General features: G+C 38.5%; 2 protein-coding genes across 4 annotated transcripts; both read left to right on the forward strand.

Annotated features, from left to right (window-relative positions):
• The first annotated feature begins 1,611 nt into the window (after window positions 1–1,611).
• On the forward strand, window positions 1,612–5,809 carry LOC147533549 (uncharacterized). Of its 3 annotated transcripts, none has more exons than XM_086651135.1 (5): window positions 1,612–1,661; window positions 2,798–2,968; window positions 3,050–3,139; window positions 3,220–3,254; window positions 3,389–3,683. In XM_086651135.1, the coding sequence occupies exons 1-4, from the start codon at window positions 1,637–1,639 to the stop codon at window positions 3,249–3,251; spliced, it is 318 nt and encodes a 105-aa protein (XP_086507261.1). In that variant the 5' UTR covers window positions 1,612–1,636; the 3' UTR covers window positions 3,252–3,254; window positions 3,389–3,683. The 3 variants fall into 3 exon arrangements, 1 of the variants encoding a protein (XP_086507261.1); XR_015228423.1 differs by lacking the exon at window positions 1,612–1,661 and adding an exon at window positions 5,131–5,809 and having other exon boundaries at window positions 2,628–2,968; window positions 3,389–4,737; XR_015228424.1 differs by lacking the exon at window positions 1,612–1,661 and adding an exon at window positions 4,643–4,747 and having other exon boundaries at window positions 2,628–2,968; window positions 3,389–3,485.
• A 907-nt stretch (window positions 5,810–6,716) lies between these two features.
• On the forward strand, window positions 6,717–14,858 carry LOC147533550 (uncharacterized). Its single transcript, XM_086647130.1, has one exon. It carries the CDS (start codon window positions 8,159–8,161, stop codon window positions 13,598–13,600), a length of 5,442 nt encoding a protein of 1,813 aa, XP_086503256.1. The 5' UTR covers window positions 6,717–8,158; the 3' UTR covers window positions 13,601–14,858.
• Window positions 14,859–15,418: the final 560 nt, after the last annotated feature.

Raw genomic sequence — 15,418 nt, forward strand, 5'->3', positions numbered from 1 at the left:
GAATCTGCTCAAATGCTTAAAAATTCCTTCCCAATATGCTCAATTGACTCTATTTTTGGACGTGACTGAATGTGCAGCAAGACCAGACAAATAAAAAAAACTTGATTTGAGCTGAAGAAATGGTTTTAGCGTTCCTTTGTTTAATTCATAGAGGTGGTTTTGATATATCTGGGATGGCATAGAGTAGACAACGTGTGCCTGTGCTATCTAATGTGAAAGGCCAAAAATCCAGTACAAAAACTCAATTTACTTGGCTAAAATCGGTGCGGTTTGATTGAAAAAACACACAAAATTGGCTTAACAAACGAGTCAACTGGGTGAATTGAATGGGGCTGGGGAAAAAAAAAACCCTGCTATTTAGTTACATACATTTGAAGTTGGCTGATGAAAAACCACTAGAAAACCACCACCGTGCAGCAAAGTTGATTGCACAGAGTACTTCATGAAAATCGAACATTTTTCTTTTCTTATCGTGTTTGAACGTCACTTACTTTTCTACATTATTTTGACAAAACATCTTGCACACTGTTTTCTCGACTTCAAGAAGAAAGGAATCACAAGAACAATCTTGGAAAAAATCGAACAAGTCAGAGAAAGTGATTGAATAATTATGTAATTACAACTAAAAAAATTGGAAACGCATAAGCATAAATTAGGTGCAGTTGACATGCTCAGGTAATCGGAGAGATAAGTTGAATTTGTATCCCAGTAAATTTGTATAAAAACAATATTTGCTGCTAATAAATGATTTACTTGTCAAAAGACGTGGAGAAAATTTAGATAAACATCTTCCTTTGTTATTGTGGATCCAAGTAGGGGTGGGAAAAAGATCCGGAAGACCGCTATCCGACCCGTTCGACCGAGATAAAAAGTGTCCATGGACACCCGATGGTCATAACGGTCAGTGTCCGACCGGCCCGAAAGAATTGGCGGACGGTCACGGTCAAAATTCTATGTCGAAGGACCGACCGCTGACCGACCGGTACGAGTGACCGAATAGGTTGACCGACTAAACTGTCCTCATTTTTAGAAGTTGACCGTTGAAGTTTATAGACATATGAATATATGATGATCGTTGGCTATAGTCATATAGTCATCTGGAAGACCAAACATTAGTGCATGGCTTAATTATATCTTGTCAAATGATGATCCACTGTGTTTTTTCTTTTTTATATTTACTTTTGATTTCTTGGCTAAACATCTTCATTTGTAAGTAATTTTGTTTGTGGTAATAAAAATAAAGTTCTGAATTAAGTAAATTTATTGGAAAGTCCGGACCGAGACCGTCCGGTGTCCGACTGGACCGGTAAAATAAACGGTCTTGGACGGTCAATGGACAAAGAATTCTTGAGAGTGACCGTCCGAGTCCGCCCGAGTAAATAGGTGGTCACCAACAATTTATGTCCGAGTCGACCGGTTCGATGAAGTTAGAGTCCGATACCGACCGGTCCGGACCGATTCCCACCCCTAGATCCAAGGCAGCCGTGAAACCCAGAACAGTGAAACCCAGAATAGAAAAACCCAGAACAGTGAAACCCTGAACAGTGAAACCCAGAATCCCTTCGTTAACCCAGAATACAAAAACCCTATTTTAGAAACCGAGCATTGAACTTCACTGGAAATTTGTTCAACAGCAATGGATTCTCTTTCTCCAAATGACGGTAATAATACTTAGAACTTTCTTTTTCAACTAACCTTTAAATGCTGATCTAACATATAAATTATACAATATCACCAACTATTTCAAAACCTGAATGAGCTTAGGTTGAATCCTTTTGATATTAATCACTTTGATGTGTCTATGATGAAGTTTCTCGTTTCTTGTTCTGTTAGGTGTTACTTTACTATTATTATATACAGATCTGTTCAAATTGATGTTTGAGCATTTTGATTTAACTATAGATTTTGTTATTCTGATTCTATAGTGAAGTTTATTATTTCTAGTTATGTTAGATGTTCATTTCTATATTATATGCAGATCTGTTGGAATCTATGCTTCAGCATTTTGATTTAACTATGATTTTGCTTTGCTATTTCTATAGTGAAGTTTATTATTTCCATATATTATAAATGGTGATTTCACTACTATCTACAAATCTGTTAAGAACCATGTTGTCTCATATTGATTTCACTATAGTTTTTTGCTTTAATGTTTTTATAATGAAGCTTATAATTTTAGTAGTTGTTATATAGATCCCCTGTTTAGGAGAGATAATTTAAGAGATGTAAATGATTTGTGTTACAATCTAGTATATTAAGTTCGTTTGTGTTTTGTATTACAATAGATGATTTGCTGGGGACGACCATGGATGGTATCATATTTGTTGTTGAATTTGTATCCCAGTAAATTCCGTTCAGCATGATGAACGGAATAACCAGCAAAATAAACTATATCTGCAACTTCCGCACACTTAGTGATTCCTTCTGCAATCTGTGCCTTCCATAATTGAAGGCCACCGTCATCGAACCCACCAATAACTACTACAGTAGGCATATGGATGGTATCATATTTGCTGTTGACGGCGTAATAAGTAATACGAAGGGGAGGACCGAACAAGTTTTAGAGGGTAAGGTCGGGATATAACAAGTCAGGCAGTGGGGAAAAGTGCCGACCTTACCCTCTAAAACTTGTTCGGTCCTCCCCTTCGTATTACTTATTACGCCGTCAACAGCAAATATGATACCATCCATATGCCTACTGTAGTAGTTATTGGTGGGTTCGATGATGGTGGCCTTCAATTATAGAAGGCACAGATTGCAGAAGGAATCACCAAGTGTGCGGAAGTTGCAGATATAGTTTATTTTGCTGGTTATTCCGTTCATCATGCTGAACGGAATTTACTGAGATACAAATTCAACTCGAATATAGCAGATGTGATCAACAAGATTAAAAAGGCAATGATTGAAGCTAGTCGACCATACGACATGGACGACACTACTATCCGACGCACTGAGGGACTCATTTCCAGTTAGTAATTTGATTCTCTTAAAATAATTTGAACACGTCATTAGATTTTATATTGATCTGCCTCCTTTTCTAATTGTGCAGTTTTTATGGTTGGAGTTGGTAATGTACCTACATATATTTTCCGAAATGATGTTGAGGTCCTTGAGGAAGAACTAGTCGCACAAATTAAAGGTAAAACTGGTAACCGTTTCCTTTTTATATATTCGATTTTTCAACTTTGATTGTAATGTATTAATGAGTGTTGTTGACAGATCTGGCTTCTCTGGATCAAGTGCAGCTGTGAATGGTAAGTTATATTATCAAGCACCAAATTTCTCTTTGTAGTCTGTAGTTGCTAAAATATGCTTCCCAAGATCTTGCACATCCTTGCCTAACTTTGTCATGCTCTTGCTCAAATCTACCATCTGATTTATGTTACAGTTTAAACACTTTAAAGTGAAGGCGAAGAAAGAGTCTCTCTCTTGGTCCAGCATAACAAAAAACAGAATGGGGACAAATTTGAGTACTTACTGAGATGGTAATCATGAAGCATATAATCAAACTCCTTTTAGTTTTACATTTTAAGTGGATATTGTCCTTTTGCCACTGATTCAGCATCAGATTGATTTGATTGGTTTTGGAAGTCGATTGAACTAGTGATTGGGTGAAATATTGTTTTGTTTAGGAAAGATACCTCCACTAAAGAAACCTTGTTTCAATGATATTTTCATTAGTATCCTGAGTCTGGTTACTTCCTGTTTGTGTTTTAATGATATTTTGATTTTTAATTACCATCCTGAGTCTAGTTACTTCATGCTTGTCCCATAGGCAACTGTCAATGTGGCATAAAGGAAACCAATTAGGATGAAAGTTGGTACACTATTATTTGAAATCTAATCAAGCGAAGTAGATGCTAGTTTACAGTATAAAGTAGTTCGAGTTACTTTCAGAGAATATTGCTTTGCGTAGGTTTGAGTCAGTTGACTATTTAAGAATGGTCTGACAGTTAAGTGGTAGTAACTGAACATTCCTTTAGGGCGATGCATATATTGAACTGAGGAGCTTGAAATAAGTTGATTGGGTGTGTGGCAGAATAAATGAATTCTTTAGCTCTTGATTGTCCAACTGAGACATCTGCTTGAGTGGATTGCACCGATTATTTTATTTTTTTATACTTTTGCATGTTTACTGAGGCCATGAATTCGTATTCAAGAACAGACTTCCATTAACATTAACCATGTTTGAATCTAAGGGTGGGAATTCAGCAGAGGAGTCTAAAACCTGCATTGGAACGTTCTGAAAAGAATTATTCCTTGACCCTGAATGTTAGATATAGGGTTGTTTTGGTTATTGGCCCGTTTTGGTGATTTCAATGCATACACAGTACGTTTCAGGAGTGTGAAATAGGATACATTAGAACCCTCGTTTTTATGTTAGAAACAGTCTGAAATGAGGATCGTGAGGTTAAATGTCAAAAGAATTGACATTATATTTAGATAGTCGACCTAATGTCAAATGAAAAGATGTAGTGACCATCTATCAAGGAAATGTTGTACTAATAGCCTACCAGTTAGAGATAAGATTGGCAAATTTATCGGCAATTGTTTTTATTGTAGCTTCTGTACCGAAAGAGAGACCATTAACCATGTTCTATTACATTGTACGTTTGCGAAAGCAATTTGGTTCCATTTTCAGGTCAGATCGGATCAACTATCCACAGTTGCACAATGGATGAACCAGTGGAAAACTCTTGAGGATGAAACGATTAATCTTTATGCTAAAATTCTAGGGTTTTTTGGGCTTACCCCCTCGTCACTAATTGGTAATTGAGTTTACCCCCCTCAATAATGGGTAATTGAGCTTACCCCCTTGAACTTACTATTAGTGACAAAAACACAAAGACTATGTTTGGCATACGTGAAATAATAGCCACTGTTAAGAACAACTATTGTTCAATATGATTCATATTATTGATTCTACCTCATTTTATTGTTTGACTTGGTCAGGAATATGATTAGTAAAGATTGATTTTGTTTATATATTATTTAATTCTTGATTTTATTATCATATACCAAACATATCCTTAGTAGTTTTGACAAAAAATCTAAATTCAAGGAGGTAAGCTCAATTACCCATTACTGAAGGGGGTAAACTCAATTACCAATTAATTTTGAGGGGGTAAGCTCAAAAATTTGGAAGGCTAGATGTGAGAATTGCTTCTCTAACAACAAACAGGACCCCATACAAATGATCTCACGGATCAACAATGCTTCTACCACGCCTCTGAATATTGAGACAACTACAAAAACCAAATCCAAGGAAAAAACGAATATTACTAAATGGAGACCTCCATCGACACCATTTTATAAATTAAATGTCGACGCTTCTTTTGCTGCTTTAAATGAACCTGCAGGTATAGGCTGTATTATCCACGATGCGGAGGCTAATTTTGTCCTAGCACTTGCCGATGTTGTTCAGGGTCAAAATGCTGAAGAAGTTGAAGGGTTGGTGATCCATAAGAGTATGATTTGGGCTTATCAATTAGGCTTCGGACAAGTACACATCGAAAGTGACAATCTGGCAATAGTTCAGTGCATCAACGGGCAGGGTAAGGGAATCCTATGGCAAACGCAGAAAATTGTAAAACAAGTAGAAGCCCTCAAGACTAACTTCGAAGCAATCATATTCTCTTACGCTCCTAGAGAAGAAAATATCCAAGCAGACGCGCTCGCTAAATGGGGAAGAAAATATAGGATTAGAGAAATGTGGAATGTATTACCTGTTTTTGTACCCCCGCTTTTGTAAACTCGGTTTCGCTTTAATGATAATTTACTTCATCAAAAAAAAAAAAAAAAAAAAAAAGTAAATGGAAGGATATATAAGTATTACCTCGCTCTACAACAACTGGGTCAGAGTAAAAGCCACACACAAGACACCTAAATAAAGCTTCCCTGATTTCAGGTATTATCGAGCTAGATCGAATTATCATCCCCTTTACCGAAACCATTTTCTCAATGTCTGTTTACACCCACAACAATCTTTTTTTTTTTGTTGAACTACACCCACAACAAACTAAGTATTAATTTGAATCAAAGACATTTCTAAATATGACAGACAAATGTAAACAAAAACAAACCTGATGGATTGAGATTTCTCATTGGTGTTGAAGTTCTGAGATTAAAAATTCGAGCTTGAATATGTTTTTCGTATAATTCATTAATTCGGCTAAAACCTCAAGTGGGTGATGTGGTGTGAATTCACCACATTTATGTCACTTAATTTAAATGAGTTAGTCCATTTTATACTTTTATTTTGATTAGTTATAAACTTCTTTTGATTAGATACTATCTATGGAGTTGAACAAGAAAACCGGATAAAAATGGAAGAAAGGCGCTTGAAGGGAAAATTGGTCATTTGGACCAATGGAAAGTAGAGTCAATGATGAACCCAACGGTGAAGACGAGAATCGAATCGGAGTTCTGATGAAGAAATGGTGATCATAAGAAGTCGATGGATATTTCGGTCTTTGCTAAAAGCTAGATGTAGAGAATGATGAGGGCACCCAATTTGATTTCTTAATGAGAAGCAACAACCCAAACCCAAGCCCAAGAGTGTAAAGAAGATGAGTAATTAGAGATTTTATGAACACCCCCATGAAGAGTTTAGCCCAAGTCAAAGAAGGACCAAGTCAAATTGGATTAGGGTTTTGGTGAAAGACAAAAAAAAAAGAAAGAAAAAGGTGGGGGGCAGCACGGCATCATCTTCGGAAGGGCGGAACCAGGGAAAAGGGGAGAGAGGCAGTCCGGGTAAGTTGGAGGTGGTGGTTTGTGAGACTTGGTAGTTTGGGTAGGGCGGTTTTATTAATTTAAGTGGTAGTTTTAAGGTGGTGGTTTGTGAGATTTAAGAGGTAGATTTGGGATTTTAAAGGGCGGTTTTGGCTGGATTTGAAAGTGGTTTATGGCTGAAAATTGAAGTGAGGATTGGAGCTCGTTTGGCTAGAAGTTTCAGCTGGGAAATCACTTTTCTCAAGGGGTTGTTTGACTCAGCAAGGAAACCGAATTTCCAATTGGGAAAACCTCATCTTCTTCAACTTTCCCTCTTGTTTTTTTTTTCCATTTCTACTTGTTCTTTATCTTATTCAATTACTCCAAGAGCATATTAACTTGTGTTAAGTTACTCTTATCAATTTAATTGAGATTTGTAGTGTTCTAAAAGTATAAAATCATGTGTGTGGTCTACTCTTTAACTTTGAATCTCAATGTTTGCTTTAACATGAGTAGCTAATCAATTTGTTGAGGTCTAGGGATGAAATCTTGATATGTTTATGTATGTGTTTGTTTGATTAGATTAGTATGTTTGATATCTCTATCATGTTAGGTTAATCGGTTAAACTTGTTTCATGTCTTATGTCAAGCATATGTCATAGAGTTACTTGTTAATCGATCTTTCCGATCTAGACTCGATATTAATGGAATATGATGACCCTTTGACTAGTTATGACCATTAGGTATATCTAGCACTTAGAGCATCTAATTTAGAGTCGAGAAGACTCAAACTTGATAATCGACCCGAACAAGCATCGACGCAAATATATCTCGATGGATTCCCGAATCCTTAACCTCTCTCATATTTAGAATAAAACCCTAGTCTCCCAAGAATCTTTAGTCAATAGTTCAAGTTTACGTATTTCTCTTCTATCTCTTTTTGGTCAATGCCTAATTAAAACTCCCCTCTTTACTTTATCTGTTTCTGTTTATTTTGTTAGTCATCCTTTCATACAAAAATTCCTATTATTTGTTCCGATTTAGGTTTTAGTCACTTTAATCCTCTTTAGCTTGTATTTTAGTTACACTTGCCGTCTCGTGGATCGACCCCGATTTTACCGGGTACTACTTGATACCTCCGCTTGGGTTTGCAACCTTTTCGGGTGCATCAAGTTTTTGGCGCCGCTGCCGGGGATAGCGACGTGTAGCTTAGATATAAGTATTATTTTCTTTTATCCTAGATTCTAATTAGTTTTGTTTGCTTTGTGTTTTTCAGAAAAACAAAAATAACAAAAAGAGATCGAAAGGAAGAAGTTTGGGGATTTCGGAGGAAAGTGGAAACCCGACTTCAAAATCAAATAACAAAGGGGGGTAACGAAGTTCTATCTTTTATATTGTCTGACTCTTGAGTGTGTTGGTGCGTGCATTTTGTTCTCTCTTTTTGTGCATGAATAGTTGGATTAGGAATAGTCATAATCGTTTAGAGAGGAACATAGATCTTGGTAGCACGTCTGAGTCTGACCACAACAATCATCGGTCGGACACTATGGAGGACCAAGAGAGCACACATAGTAGTGAGGGTCATGAGATGAACCCTCCTATGCGGAGCTTGAGAGATTACTTGCAACCCGACCGAACTAGTCAACCATCTTGTATTGTCCTTCCTATGCATGTTGGCAACTTTGAGATTAAGCATGGTGTCATTAACTTACTCCCTAAGTTCCATGGCTTAGAGTCTGAAAGCCCTTACCTTCATCTGAAGGAATATGACGAGGTCTGCTCAACACTCCGACTCGACGGAGTGCCCGAGGACATCGTTAAGCTTAAGCTATTTCCTTTTTCATTAAAGGAAAGAGCTAAGCAATGGCTTCATTCTCTACGCCCTAGATCAATAGGGAGTTGGAAAGAGATGACCACACACTTTCTTAAGAGATTTTTTCCCACTCATAAAACGAACACATTGAGACGGAGCATCATGAACTTTTCACAAAAGGATCATGAGTCGTTTTATGAGTGTTGGGAAAGATTCAAAGAGCTCATAAATTCTTGCCCACATCACGGTTATGAGGTGTGGAGGGTTATCAATTTCTTTTATGATGGTCTATCCTCCACCCAAAGACAACTTGTAGAAATGATGTGTAATGGGGAATTTATGAGTAAAGATCCCGAGGATGCTTGGGATTATTTCGACCACTTGGCGGAAAATGCCCAAAGTTGGGACATATCCGATACAAATGATCGAAGTAAATCCAAGGCTCAAACGAGCTCAAGGGGAGGGATGTACCTTTTAAATGAAAGTGATGATGTGCATGCAAAGTTAGCCAATTTGACTAAACAGGTGGAGGCCTTAAAGGTGCAAAAGGTTAATGTTGTTAGAGCACCGGAAGCTCGTATAGTTGTTTGTGATGTTTGTGATAGCATGGACCACTCCACTAGAGATTGTCCTTTGTTGGTCCATGAACAAGCAAATGCCATGAACAACTACAAAAGGCCATTTAACTCGCCTTATTCTGACACTTATAACCCGGGTTGGAAGAACCATCCCAACTTGAGTTGGAAGAATGGTCCTACTGCAAATGATGTGCATAATCATCAAGGTCCCTCATCAAGCAATGCTTATGTGCCACCTCCACGGAGGAACCTTGAGGATCCAATCCATGTAATGCTTCAGAATCATGAGCAAATGTTGCAAGGCCTTCGAGAGAGTATGGTTAGAATTGAGGCAAGGTTGAGTGTGGATGAGAAAGGCAAACTACCTTCTCAAACTCAAGAAAACCCTAGGGGAAACGGTGAGGGTAATACATCTGACCCTAGGGTTGCACATGTTAAGGCAGTTACTACTCTCAGAAATGGCAAAACGATTGGACAAGATGATCCTATGAGGGTTATTGAACCTGAGGAGCCTAACCAATCTGAGGGTAGTAGTGGTCATAACAAGGCATCCGACAAAACCTCAAGGCCTAACCACATTCCTAAGCCTAGTGTGCCTTTCCCTGAGAGATTGGTCTCTACTCAACCAATGAGAGATAATAGTGATATCCTTGAGATCTTTAAGCAAGTTAAGATCAACATACCTCTCTTGGATGCAATTAAGCAAATTCCTACTTATGCGAAATTCTTGAAGGATCTTTGCACTATGAAGAGGAAACATCATGTGAAGTCTAGAGCTTTCTTGGCTAAGAATGTGAGTGCCATCATTAAGGAGAACCTCCCACCTAAATACAAGGACCCTGGATCCCCCACCATTTCATGCACTATTGGGGCGACTCACATTAAGCAGGCACTCCTTGATTTAGGTGCGAGTGTTAATCTTCTACCTTATTCGGTCTATGAGCAATTGGGCTTAGGTGAAATAAAACCCACCAAAGTAGTTTTACAACTTGCCGATCGCTCGATTAAGATACCGAGAGGGGTGGTTGAGGATGTTTTGGTCCAAGTAGATAAGTTCTATTTTCCAGTAGACTTCTTTATCTTGGACACAAAACCAGTGATGAATGGTGAATCTCAAATTCCAGTCATTTTAGGTAGACCTTTCCTTGCAACATCACGGGCTTTAATTGATTGTAGGAGTGGTGCTATGAAACTCTCATTTGGTAATATGACTCTTATGGTTAACATTTTCAATTCTTGCAAGCATCCTATTTCTGATTATGATGAGTTTGATGTTGATTATGATGAGTCTGATGTTCAGGAATTGCACATGATTGAGTCTTTTGTTCAGGGAGGCCTTGCTTTAGGTACCCAAGATCCATTAGAGACTAGTCTTATGAATTGCTTTACGTTTGATGATGAGATAACTATATCGGAAATGAACTCTCTCATGGATTCGGCACCTTTATTGGACACGGAGATGTGGAAGGTTAGATTTGAGTCACTTCCAATCAATGAGCCTAAACCACAACCGTCTTCAATAGAGTTTCCGAAACTTGATTTGAAGCCCTTACCGAGTGAATTGAAATATTCATATTTGGGCCAAGAGCCATCATTTCCGGTTATTATCTCATCACAACTAACCAATTCACAAGAATGTAGTCTATTGGAGGTCTTGAGAGACCACAAAGGGGCCCTAGGTTGGACTATTGCCGACCTAAAAGGGATTAGCCCCACTGTGTGTACCCATAGAATCCATCTTGAGGATGATGCGAAACCTTCACGTGAGGGTCAACGAAGGTTGAACCCCCACATGAAAGAGGTTGTGAAGGCAGAAGTCCTCAAGCTATTAGAGGTCGGGATCATCTATCCCATCTCTGATAGCAAATGGGTGAGTCCGACTCAAGTTGTGCCTAAAAAATCTGGAATTACCGTAGTCGAAAACGAGGCCAATGAACTAATCCCGACTAGGAAAGTCACGGGATGGAGAGTGTGTATCGACTATCGGAAGTTGAATTCGATGACAAGGAAGGACCATTTCCCTTTACCGTTCATCGACCAGATCCTTGAGAAACTTGCCGGTCATCCTTATTACTGCTTTCTAGATGGATATTCGGGGTACAACCAGATTGAGATTGATGAGCGAGATCAAGAAAAGACTACTTTTACATGTCCCTTTGGAACGTTTGCATATCGTCGTATGCCATTTGGGTTATGTAATGCCCCTGCGACGTTCCAAAGACTCATGTTGAGTATCTTTTCTGATATGGTGGGCCAGTACCTAGAGGTATTTATGGATGACTTTTCTCTCTTTGGTGATTCTTTCGATGTGTGTTTGCATAATTTGAAATGTGTGTTGAATCGTTGCATTGAAATGAATCTTGTATTGAATTGGGAGAAATGTCATTTTATGGTCTCAAAGGGAATTGTGTTAGGTCATGTGGTGTCATCTAGTGGACTAGAAGTTGACCGTGCCAAAATAGAATTGATTTCGCACTTGCCTATACCTAAGAGTGTGAAAGACATTAGGTCTTTTCTAGGACATGCAGGGTTCTATAGACGATTCATCAAGGACTTTAGCAAGATATCTAGGCCTTTATGTGCTCTTTTGTCTAAAGAGAAAGATTTTGTATTTGGTGATGAATGTATGAAGGCCTTTGATACTCTTAAGACCTTGTTGACCACGGCACCGATTATTCAGCCACCCGATTGGTCTATACCATTCGAGGTGATGTGTGATGCCAGCGACTATGCCCTTGGTGCGGTGTTAGGCCAAAGAAAAGACAAGCTACCATGTGTCATTTATTATGCGAGTAAAACTCTTAATGAGGCACAACTCAACTACTCCACCACGGAGAAAGAGTTGTTATCAGTTGTTTTCGCATTAGACAAGTTTAGGTCATACTTAGTAGGATCTAAGGTTGTTGTATACACAGACCATGCAGCCCTGAAATATCTTTTATCCAAGAAAGATGCTAAGCCACGATTGATTAGATGGATTCTTCTTTTGCAAGAGTTCGATTTAGAGATAAAAGATAAGAAGGGGTCCGAAAATGTGGTAGCTGATCATTTGTCTAGGCTTGTTACCCATAGCACTATAGAGGCTATACCAGTGACCGAGACATTTCCCGATGAGCAGTTGTTTGAAGTCTCTTTAGCTTCACAGTGTCCTTGGTATGCAGATATTGCTAACTACTTTGCTGTAGGACATGTGCCTTCTCAGTGGAGTGCTCAGGACAAGAAGAAATTCTTTGTCGAGGTGCGAAACTTCATTTGGGATGACCCGTTGTTGTTTAAGTATTGCCCTGATCAGATTATCAGACGATGTGTCCCAGAATGGGAACAAAAAGGTATACTTAATTTTTGTCATTCTGAAGCATGTGGAGGTCACTTCTCTGGTAAGAAGACTGCCTTTAAGATCTTGCAATGTGGTTTCTATTGGCCTTTAATTTTTAAGGATGCATATCAATTTTGCAAAGCATGTGATAGATGCCAAAGAGTAGGATGCATGACCCGTAGAGACATGATGCCCCTTAACCCTATATTGATTGTTGAGTTATTTGATGTTTGGGGTATTGACTTTATGGGCCCTTTCCCTTCTTCTTTTGGTTATGTGTATATCTTAGTTGCAGTTGATTATGTATCTAAATGGATAGAAGCAGCCCCATGCAAGGATAATAGCCATAGGGTGGTCATAAAGTTCTTGAAAGAACACATTTTTGCTCGATTTGGCACCCCTAGGGCTATTATTAGTGATGGAGGTAGTCACTTTTGCAATAAACCATTTGAAAGCTTGATGCGGACATATGGAATAACGCATAAAGTGGCTACCCCCTATCACCCTCAGACAAGCGGGCAAGTGGAAGTGTCTAATAGGGAGATAAAGCGTATTTTGCATAAGACGGTAAACCCGAATCGCAAAGATTGGTCCTTAAGACTAGTTGATGCTTTGTGGGCATATAGAACAGCTTTCAAGACCCCTTTAGGAATGTCCCCTTTCCGCCTTGTGTATGGCAAGGCATGTCATCTACCAGTAGAGTTGGAACATAAGGCATATTGGGCCATAAAACGGCTCAACTTTGACTTAGACAAAGCGGGTGCAAGGAGGAAGCTTGATCTTAATGAGCTTGAAGAGATTAGGAATGAGGCTTACACGAGTGCCAAGATTTATAAGAGTAGAATGAAGGCCTTTCATGATAAACGAATTCTTAAGAAGACGTTTGAACCTTTAGACAAAGTTCTTCTCTATAACTCTAGGCTCCATCTATTTCCCGGTAAACTCAAGTCTCGTTGGACTGGCCCATATATTGTGAAGACCGTGTTCCCTTACGGTACCGTTGAGATCGAGGATCCCAAAGATGGCAATTCTTTTAAAGTGAATGGCCAACGGTTGAAGCCATTTTTGGACCTTGAAGACCCGGAGGTTGAGACTACCCCATTGGTTGATCCGGTGTACCAAGATCAATCTCCCTCTCATGTTGGTCAATCTTGTGCATCAAGGTTGACCCCCCTCTCATAGTCAGACCTCTCGGAGTTGATGTTTGTGGGTATCATCTCTGGAAACCCTCCACGAGACAAAACTCGTGCTCTCGTGCTCACAAGAGACTCAAAGGCTAGTTGCATAGCTTGATGCAATCGAGTGATCCCGCGTGAGTGGTCATTTTTATATGGTCATGCTTATGCTTCATTCTTATTCTATTATTGATGTGTTAGGAGCGTTTCTCAATTTGTATACTTTTGGGACGTGGTTCATTCCAAGTTTGGGGATGGCGTTGGGCTCATCATCAACTTGGAACTCGAATACACAAGTCTTGGTAGTATTCTCTTTTATCTCCTTCGGCTATGGTAATATCCTTCCACTCTTCTCTTTAACTTATTGTACCTCTTATATTTTAGTGAACATATTCTTAGAACATTGAGGACAATGTTAGTTTTAAGTTTGGGGATGGGGATACGACCTTTTGGTCGCATGACATCATGACCTTAGATTTCAAAAGACACGAGGGTTCAACAAATTGACCAAATTTGAAAATTTTTGGGTAGATTTGGTATGACTCTAGTGGTACTTTTAAGTATGTTGATACATGTGGTTCTTTCTTGATAAATCTTATGCATGCTCTTAGTCTTTTCATGAATGTTAAGTCCTTTGGTGTTGGTGTCTTATCATGTGAGTAGCATCTTGAGGAAGAAGGAACACTTCTAAGTGACCTAAAATAGTCATTAGTGGAGACTTCAACCCATGTGAGATATCTGAGCCTTTTTATTGCCTTTGAGTGTACTCTTCCGCGCTAACTCCGAGTAGAATGAAGAGCTACTCAACTTCGCAACTTTCAAAAGAGCTTAGACGATCTCATGAGCTCAACTTCCTTAGCCACTAGGAGTGACATCAGGATAGCGAATAAACCTTGCTCTTGTAGTCCATGAAACCCGATAATAGTGTCAACTTTAGGGAAACGGATACTCCACCATCCATCATACTACTCCCGAGAATGAAGGCATGAAAAGTAAAGAAGAAAGAATGTGAAAGCAAAGTGTGAAAGTAAAGGTGATTTGTGGAGAATACTAGTTTGTACTTTTGTGTTTGGTGTTTGGTTAAGTGTGTAAAAAAAAGAGAAAAGAAAAAAAAAAAAAAAAAAAAAAAAAAAAAGAGAGAAAAAAAAGAAAAAAAAAAAAAAAAAAAAAAGAAAGAAAGTTGTTTTTGTTTAAAAGTTCATGTGAACTTTTGAGTGTTTATGTAAGTATTTAGAATAAATAAAGTATTCAAAGCAAAAAGTCAAGTTAAAGGTTGTTTGAGTGTTCTTTTATCATTGAAGGCGTCGACATTCTCGGGATTTCATCATCTTCCATTCCATCACTTGTATCCGTTTACCTTTAGGAGACATTATTAGAGGGTAGAGTGGGTGAGAAGGGTGAGTGAGCTTCCCCATTCCGTTAGTGGTTATTTCCATTCCTAAGAGATCATTTCGTTTTAGAACTTGATATCCTCATTTAATTTTTGTATATGTTGAGTTTACTTTATTCCATGCTCACATATGAGAGTAAACCATTATAATTCGTTTCAGTGATTTCATGTTTAAGAGCGTATGACCGTGAGGCCAAAGTCGAGGCGAAATGTGCTATGATAGGAAACAAGGCTTTGTTACTTTAGACTTGGATGATGCTCATGATGATGGGACACTTGAGTATGAAACTATTAGTGAGGAGACTCTTAGCATGCTTTTGTGTTTATTAGTTCGATTCATATGTTTGACATACTTAAGTCTCTCACTTGTTGATCATCACCTTATTTGCATCGATAGTTGGACTCTTATGTCTTTTAGAAATCTAGAACTTTGTG

This window comes from Eschscholzia californica, unplaced genomic scaffold, assembly GCF_041429995.1.
Source record: "Eschscholzia californica isolate CP2 unplaced genomic scaffold, dmEscCali1.0.p SCAF_6, whole genome shotgun sequence".
Lineage (NCBI taxonomy): Eukaryota > Viridiplantae > Streptophyta > Magnoliopsida > Ranunculales > Papaveraceae > Eschscholzia > Eschscholzia californica.

Coding starts and splice junctions, on each gene's coding strand:
- LOC147533550 (XM_086647130.1), top strand. CDS start 8,159: ATGAATAGTTGGATTAGGAATAGTCATAATCGTTTAGAGAGGAACATA.
- LOC147533549 (XM_086651135.1), top strand. CDS start 1,637: ATGGATTCTCTTTCTCCAAATGACG. Junction 2,969..3,049: donor CACTGAGGGACTCATTTCCA/GTTAGTAATTTG, acceptor CTAATTGTGCAG/TTTTTATGGTTGGAGTTGGT. Junction 3,140..3,219: donor ACTAGTCGCACAAATTAAAG/GTAAAACTGGTA, acceptor TGTTGTTGACAG/ATCTGGCTTCTCTGGATCAA.